The sequence below is a fragment of the Oryx dammah genome, unplaced genomic scaffold (genome assembly GCF_014754425.2).
Source record: "Oryx dammah isolate SB20612 unplaced genomic scaffold, SCBI_Odam_1.1 HiC_scaffold_12, whole genome shotgun sequence".
Classification (NCBI taxonomy): Eukaryota; Metazoa; Chordata; class Mammalia; order Artiodactyla; family Bovidae; genus Oryx; species Oryx dammah.
The window spans coordinates 69,759,324-69,768,115 of NW_024070196.1; the positions used below are offsets into that span (position 1 = coordinate 69,759,324).

General features: G+C 50.5%; 2 gene segments (V, D, J or C); both read left to right on the plus strand.

Annotated features, from left to right (window-relative positions):
- The first annotated feature begins 62 nt into the window (after positions 1 to 62).
- On the plus strand, positions 63 to 698 carry LOC120871407. The segment is given in 2 exon segments: positions 63 to 161; positions 271 to 698. Coding segments are annotated over 2 exon segments (474 nt in total).
- Positions 699 to 2,660: 1,962 nt separating this feature from the next.
- On the plus strand, positions 2,661 to 4,799 carry LOC120871408. The segment is given in 3 exon segments: positions 2,661 to 2,711; positions 4,215 to 4,272; positions 4,390 to 4,799. Coding segments are annotated over 3 exon segments (519 nt in total).
- Positions 4,800 to 8,792: the final 3,993 nt, after the last annotated feature.

Here is an 8,792-nt window from a genome sequence, read left to right on the forward strand (position 1 = left end):
ATTTGCATGAGAGGCCCCGCCCCCTCTCAGGGCATGAAGAGGGGAAGGAGCCCTGTGAGGACGCTCTGCTCAGCTGTGGGGCCACAGAAGGCAGGACGCCCTGACCGTGTCCACCATGGCCTGGTCCCCTCTGCTCCTCACCCTGGCCGCTCTCTGCACAGGTGACTGGATGCGGGGACAGGGGAAGGGTTTTGAGAAGATGTACGGGCCCTGCTCCCTGCTTTCCTGTCTGGACCCCCGAGTCACCATCTCTGTCTCTCCCCCTTCCAGGATCCTGGGCCCAGGCTGTGCTGACTCAGCCGCCCTCCGTGTCCGGGTCCCCGGGCCAGAGGGTCTCCATCACCTGCTCTGGAAGCAGCAGCAATGTCGCACGTGGCAATTATGTGGGCTGGTTCCAACAGGTCCCAGGATCGGCCCCCAGGCTCCTCATCTATGGTGCAACCAGTCGAGCCTCGGGGGTCCCCGACCGATTCTCTGGCTCCAGGTCTGGCAACACAGCCACCCTGACCATCAGCTCGCTCCAGGCTGAGGACGAGGCGGATTATTACTGTGCAGCTTCTGACAGTAGTAGTTATAATGGCACAGTGCTCCAGGCCAGCGGGGAAGTGAGACAAAAACCTGCTCTCCCCCAGACACGGGCTCCCCGGGCTGAAGCATCTTCTGCCGATGCAGACACTTCTGTGGTTTCTTTGATTTAAAACGGGGGTCTGAGCCCCACACCAGGAACTTGGTCCTGGAAATCTGTTCAGATCGTCTTAATTCTGCCCCATCACCAAGGCTTTCCTATGGCAACCACATGGTGTTTGATGATCTAAGTGAAAGTGAAGTCACTCTGTTGTGTCTGACTCTGTGACCCCATGGACTGTAGGAGCCACCAGGCTCCCCCCTCCATGGGATTCTCCAGGCAAGAATACTGGAATGGGTTGCCATTGATTATCTAAAACTGAGCACAAAGTCCTGAATGCCCGAGGCCCTGGGGTCAGAGTCCATGATGGTTCAGGTCAGAAGCAGAGAAACAGAGTGCAGCTGGGTCTGATTCAGGAGGCATCACTGTCCAGTACACGTCCTGGTCCCAACAGCTCTCGTCCTCTCTGATGCTAGTGCTGGACCCTTGGGGATCCCTGCTCCGTTTCTTGGTCTCAAGGCTGCAGTTGGGGCTCCTTGGCCATCACAGGGCTGAGCTGAGGCCCAGGCTGCTGCTCCCGCCTTTCCTGTGACCACCTCTCAGGCTCCCCCAGAGCGCCAGGCCTGCGGGCACTAGACCAGGACTCCTTTCCCTCTGGGGAGATGGGGCCTCGCAGCGGCTTCCTGCTCAGGCTCTGGCTGGACCTGCTGCCCCACCCTGGGTCCAGGACATCGGGGAGTCTGCCTGTGCATGGAGGCTCCTCCTCTCCCCTCCGTCCTCGAAGTCCCTCCAGCAGCCTGTTCCCAGGAGAGGGTCTCGAAGGAAAGAGAAAACCTGTCTCCCGTCACTGGGGACATACAGTCTGTCTGTTCTGTTCTCAGGGTCCAAGGCGGGGGACCCGTCCGAGGGGATTTCAGGCCTGAGAAGCCCCACTCTCCCCGTCACCGCTCTCTCCTGCACAGGGAGCAGGTCTTGCTCTCTGCTTTCTCTGAAGGCGTCCGGGGAAACGTCAGGGTGGACTCAGTCAGCATCAGTGACTGTGTCCATGGACACTGAGCCACACTCACCCGCACTGGGACGAGCAAGAGTGTAGGCACCAAGGGGGCAGCTTGGCTGCAGCAACAACTGGGCGGGGTCCACAGACCCCTGACTACAGGAGTCACAACCAGCCCGCGGGGTCTCAGAGAGGCCCTAGGGCAATCAGAGCCAAGGACGAAGCTGATTGTTCTCGCTCAGGTGGGAGGGCAGTCCAGCTGCAAACTGGGGCTACAGGCAGGGGGGGAAGACAGCCCCGAGCCCTGAGCTCCTGCCTCACCCCCACGTGGGGCCGCAGAGCACCACATGTCACCAGGCGTGTGTCCTGCTGCTCCCCGTCAGTGGCCTGTCACACACACGTGCAGGGTCTGCACAGCAGGCGGGGCTGGACCGTGGGGTCACAGCTAACAGAGATGCACATTGTGGAATGCGGCCGGTTTCCATGGAAATAAGAATCCCAGTGTGAGGGCCTCCCTGCGCCCAGGGAGGACCTAGGAAGGCCCCTCAGCCCACTCTCCTGGGGGTGCCATCTGCAAGCCCGCTGTACAACGGGCAGTCTGCTGGGGGCTGGGACATCCCAGGGGATAGAGGAAGGGCCTGTGGCCTGCAGGGAAGGAGTTTAGTGATTTTCTAGATATGAAGAGATGCAAGCATTGGGATCATGAAATTCGTTCCTGAAAATATCTAACTGCCTAGAGACCTGTTCCACTGGTTTCCCTGGAGCACCGAGTGCCTCGCTCTCCACCCTGAACTCCTTTCATGCAGGGGCGAAGCGTAGCAAGTGCAGCTGCAGAGGCAGCTGGCAAATGCCCTAGTTGTTGTTTTTCAGTAATTAGCAAATATGGGTTTGTAGCAAGTGCCAGCTTGTAGTTGACAATAATATTGTCTGTTTTCTCCTTATTTAAAATTCAATGTATTTGTGTATTGATGACTGGGCTGGGTCTTCATTGCTCCCCAGCTTTCTCTGGCGGCAGGGAGCTGTAGCTACTCTTCATTCGGTATGCAGCCTTTCATTGAGGTGGCTCCTTTTGATGCAGAGCAGAGGCTCCAGGTGAGCAACCGTCAGTAGTTGGGGCTCTGGGGCTTAGTTCTTCTGTGAAATGTGGAATCTTCCTGGACCAGGTACTGAACCCATATCTCCTCCATTGGCAAGTAGAACCGTAAACACTGGACTGCAAGGGAAGCCCTGTAAATTGCCCTTTTATCTGTTTTATGTATGAGTTGTATGTATGACACTTAAACTACTTCCTCAAAGAACCACAACATTTTTCATGTTTTTCAATGTTAAAAAAAATGTATACAAAAAAATCAGTGGGAAGCAAGTAATTGCTGAAGTATGTTACATATGGTAAATAAGGATACATTGTGTCTTGTTGAGGTCCTTTAATGGACCAGAACCTGGTGGTCCGGAGTCAACGATAAGAAAGTAAGAGAGAGAGAGAAATAACGCTGATATTCCTTGGTTTACGCAGCAAACGAATAAAGCCCTTGATACAGAGCTGCATTGCTCATGAAGGCCCCGGGCGCCCTCTCGAGAGCGTGAAGGCACAGATCACCTTCTTGAGAGGGTCTTAGAAGCCCAGGCAGGAGAGTGAGCACAACAGGTTTCTATACTCCGGAGAATTAGAGAGAGAGAGACAGAGAGAGAGAGCGAGAGAGAGAGAGAGACACAGAGACTGAAGCTCTGATGGAGCAAAGATGTTTTATTCAACATAGTGTGGGTCTGTATACTGTCTTACAAGGTAGCTTTGTTCAGCAAAGATAAAGATCAAAAGTCCAGACTTACAAATGATCAAGGAAACATAAGGCAATCCACACCAAAGAGAGAGGGTTGTAAATAATCACTTTTACCGTATGGTTCATAAAAAGGAAGAGGGTCGTAAATAGTTTCTTATCACCATACGGAAAAACTAACGAAGGAAATGCATGCATTCCTCAGCCCCGGGAGTGTTTGCCACCCTTCTTAATTCCTGAGTATTCAGGAATTAATAAGGAACAGAGGATTCATGACAGATCCAAAATAGCACACAGGAAGCCTCCTGTTAAATGCTTCCTTAGAGTGTCTTTTTGTGGAGTAATTTCATGATGACATTTCATTTTTTTCCTAAGCATTTTAGCCTGCTTTTGAATTTTTCTCTACAAGAACCAGTGCTATACTTGTTCAGAAAAGTATGAATTTCATCCCCCTTTTCTGCAAGCTTTTTCTCACTTGTAACCAGTAGGGGGGCACTGGGAATGCGCTGGGGTCCCTGCACAGCTGCTCAGGGAGCACCACTCAGTCCAGGAGCTGGCCTAGGGGCCTGTGTTCCTGAGGGAACTCAGCGGTACCTCCTCTCTGGCTGCAGAGACCCTTGAGCAGAGACCTGTGTGGTCTCAGCAGGGGCTTCCTCCCGGGGCTCCCTAGTCTGAGCCATGAACTGAGCTCCACCACCAGGGTTCAAGGAGGGGCAGGGTGGGCCCTGAGAGGACCCCTATTTGCATGGCAGCCCCTCTTCTGGCAGAGGCTGGGGCAGAACAGGAGGCCTAGGGCAGCCCAGCCCACTGTGGGGACCAGGGTCCTGTGAGCACCGTGGCCTGGACTCCTCTCCTGCTGGCGCCCCTCTCTCTCTGCTCAGGGAGGGACAGGCCCCGGGCACCAGGGCTCAGCCCCCAGCCTCATCAGCCCCGGGGGCGCAGACTCTGGGAACCTTTCCTGCAGCTCCTGCCCCGTCTCCCTGTGTCTGTGTCTGCGGGTTCCCTCTCCCAGCCTGTGCTGACTCAGCCGGCCTCCCTCTCTGCATCTCCGGGAGCATCAGCCAGCCTCCACTGCACCCTGAGAAGTGGGTACAATGTTGGTGATTTCTCCTTATCTTGGTTCCAACAGAAGCCAGGAAGCCCTCCATGGTACGTCCTGAGGGTCAAGTCAGACTCCGATAAGAACCAAAGTTCTGGAGTCCCCAGCAATTTCTTCGGATCCAAGGATGCCTCAGCCAACGCAGGGCTCCGGCTCATCTCTGGGCTGCAGCCCGAGGACGAGGCCGAGTATTACTGTGCTGTGCGGCCTGGCGACACTGATGCTCACACGGTGCCCCAGAGCAGTGAGGAGGCGACACAGAAGCCTCCTCCACTCACCCCTGCTCGTGCCTCGGGTGAAGTCTAGCTCGGGGTGACTTCCAATCGTCAGATATTTGGCAAGAACCTGATTTTCCTCAAACCAGCAGATTTGATAATATTTGTATTTTTTTGCTTCAATTCAGCTTTTAGATTGCTAAGATAGTCTTATTCAATGCAGGTTTTCTTGGGCAAATGTAGCTTGTTCAAAGATAAAAACCTTTCTGTGGAGACCATGGTTGAGCCCAGAAGCAGTGGTTTCAGGCCAGGCCCAGCTCAGGGTCAAGGTCACTTGGTATTTTGTGATATAAAAGTCAACATGCAAAAATGAATTGTATTTTGTAGTTCAGTAATGAATCATCATGAGAAACGCTGGGCTGGAGGAAGCACAAGCTGGAATCAAGTTTGCCGGGAGAAATATCAATAACCTCAGACATGCAGATGACACCACCCTTATGGCAGAAAGTGAAGAAAAACTAAAGAGCCTCTTGATGAAAGTGAAAGAGGAGAGTGAAAATGTTGGCTTAAAGCTCAACATTCAGAAAACGAAGATCATGGCATCCGGCCCCATCACTTCATGGCAGATGGGTGGAGAAAGAGTGGAAACAGTGGCAAACTTTATTTTGGGGAGTTCCAAAATCACTTCAGATGGCAACTGCAGCCATGAAATTAAAAGACGTCTACTCCTTTGAAGAAAAGGTATGATCAACCTAGACAACATATTAAAAAGCAGAGACGTTGCTTTGCCAACAAAGGTCCACCTAGTCTAGGCTATGGTTTTTCCAGTAGTCATGTATGGATGTGAGAGTTGAACTATAATGAGTGCTGAAGAATTGATGGTTTTGAACTGTGGTGTTGAAGAAGACCCTTGAGAGTCCCTTGGACAGCAGGGAGGTGCCTCCTAAAGGAGATCAGTCCTGAATATTCATTGGAAGGACTTATGTTGAAGCTGAAACTCCAAATACTTTGGCCACCTTATGCAAAAAGCAGACTCATTTGAAAAGACCCTGATACTGGGAAAGATTGCAGGCAGGAGGAGAAAGGGATGGCAGAGGATGAGATGGTTGGATGGTGCCGGAGTCCAGCCCCAGCAGCCAGGGATTCAGCCTGAAGGGATGGGTGGTGTCAGTGAGGGAACCTGAGGCAGCCTCTCAGTTTTCTGGGACTTCCTGCTTGTTTCCAGCTTATGATTCTCTTTTATACTTTTACAAAAAGCATTAGGTCAGACGTTTGATATTTTTAGTTCCCATTGAGCCAGATTTACTTTTCTCCAAAAATCATTGTTGCCCCTCAAAAGGAGTTCCTTCCTCAGCAATTCTCTCATCTACTTCTTCTCATGTGTCCTTGTGAATACGCTGTAACTCACGCTAATGTCTGGGCTGCACACCACATTCCTCAGTTTCTTTCTTATCTTTCGAAGTCCTGTTCACCCCTAGTATCCTAAGCTCACTATTTCTTAGAAAGGGCTTCTAGCTAATAATATCTCTAAAGTCCCTAATTTTTATAAGCTATAGGAGAATACTGTAACATTACAGCAATCCTTAAATCGTAGCTTCTAACTTAATTATTCCTGAGCCCTAAATTCAGCACACTCCTTTGCCATGAACACTTTTCTCACAAATAGGCTTCCGATAGGAATCTCTCTCATGGTCTCAAGCTGCGGCCTCGGTGCTCACCCTGGAACACTCTCTTATAAAAGTCCTTGAACAAATGTCAGTGATTAACTTCATGAATTATTCTTTGAGCATAGCTGCAGAAGGCTTTATGCCTTCTCTTGCTCCTCTCAAAAACAGTAAGCACCTTAATATTCTCTTCAGTCAACTCAGCCGAGGAAAGGAAAACACAAGTCAGAATCACAAAGCCTAACTCCTTGATTCCGGGGTCCGTGGCTACAGAACAATGGGAGGGGGTTTAGGGCCGTGCCTCTATTTTGTCAGTAATGCCTAACGCGGCTCCCAACAGGATGGCACCACCGACCCAAGGGGCATGAGTTTGAGTATGCTCTGCGAGTTGGTGACGGACAGAGAGGCCTGGCGTGCTGCAGTCCATGAGGCTGCAAAGAGTCAGACATGACTGAGCGTCTGAACGGAACTGAATGAATCTCCAGTTTCTAAAAATAAAACCACTAACATGTATGATACAATCAATATAAAACACTTAAAGATAAATCTGAGGAAGATCAGAAGGCTGTGCACTGAAAATTACAAACATGCAAGAGAAATTAATGACACAGTGAATAGATACTCCAGGTCTGTAGTTCAAAACAGTGTCACTAAGATAACAGTCATTGAAAATATCACAGCCTTGTAAAGCAGCTTGTTGTTGTACAGTCACAAAGTCATGTCTCACTCCTTGTGAACCCATGAACTGTAGCACGCAAGGCTTTCTGTCCCTCACCATCTCCTGGTATTTGCCCAAGTCCAAGTCCAGTGAATCGGTGATGCCATCCAACCATCTCCTCCTCTGTCATCCCCTTCTCCTCCTGCCCTCTATCTTTCCCAGCATCAAGGTTTTTTCCAATGAGTCAGCTGTTCACATAGGTGGCCAAAGTATTGCAGCCTCAGCTTTATCATTGTCCTTCCATGAGTATTCAGGGTTGATTTTCTTAAAGATTGACTGGTTTGCTCTGCTTGCTGTCCAAGGGACTCTCAATACCCTCTTCCAACACCACAGTATCATTGTAAAGCAACTATACTCCAATAATAAAAAGATAACAATCATTCCCAAATGGATCACAAATCTCCCTGCAAACACGGTCTTCACCTGCCATGGAGCATAAGGTAGGAAGTTTTAGCAAAGACATGGAAACTGTGAGAAAAGACATAGAGGAAAAAACAGCCCTGGAACCATTTTCCTCTAGTCCCAGATGAGCTGATATGTCTGAGGAAAGGGAGGTGCAGCAGGGGTCCTTGAACTCCAGGAACACAGGAGTCCTGAGCTTCCCCTGCAGTGGGCACCTGGGGTCACCTCTCCGCCAGGAGCGCCTTTGTGACCCACCACCTATTGGTGAGAATTATGACCCGGGTGCTCTCACAGAAGAGGGTGTCAGCGTGATTTCAGGGCTCCTGAAATTCAGGGTGGTATCTCCAAGGCTTTAAAAATGGAACCTACATCTGTGAACTCTGAAGACAAAATACAAAGACCACCCCCCACCACAGACCCCCCACCAATCACACACACACTCATAGATTTTCTCCACGGCTGCCCTGGCTGGTGCCAGAAAGTGAAGGTGCCCTGAAACATGTAGGGTGCCGACAGCCTGATCCGGTGGGGCTATGTGGAGTCATGTATGCCCTGGGTGGGGGAGTGTTTCTCCCAGACCTTCACTTCCATGTAAGTTTGGCAAACCAATAATCAAAGTCAAAAATTATGTGAAAATAGTTTGATATGAGGAATTAATATGAGAATTAATGTGCTACAAATTAATGAGAATGAATACAAAAATATTCAAGTTCACATTATTAAAAATACTATAGAATTTTAAAATTATATAAACCAAAATCACTGCAGATGGTGATTGCAGCATGATTTAAAAGACGCTTACTCCTTGGAAGGAAAGTTGTGACCAACCTAGATAGCCTGTTCAAAAGCAGAGACATTACTTTGCCAACAAATGTCCGTCTAAGTCAAGGCTATGGTTTTTCCAGTGGTCATGTATGGGTGTGAGAGTTGGACTGTGAAGAAGGCTGAGCGCCGAAGAATTGATGCTTTTGAACTGTGGTGTTGGAGAAGACTCTTGAGAGTCCCTTGGACTGCAAGGAGATCCAACCAGTCCATTCTAAAGGAGACTAGTCCTGGGTGTTCATTGGAAGGACTGATGCTGAAGCTGAAACTCCACAGGCTCTGCAGCAGTGACGTGCCACCTGCCCCCTCCCTGCTGAGCACAGAGTCCTGAGCACAGTCTGGACTGTCTCAGCCGGGCCCACTGTCCAGCTCAGCACTCAGGTCCTCTAGTCCTGGAAAGAGCGGCAGAGCTGGCGGTGTGAGGTGTCCGGGAACCAACAGGTCCCAGCCAGAGACCCCAGACCATGATGCCTGCGGG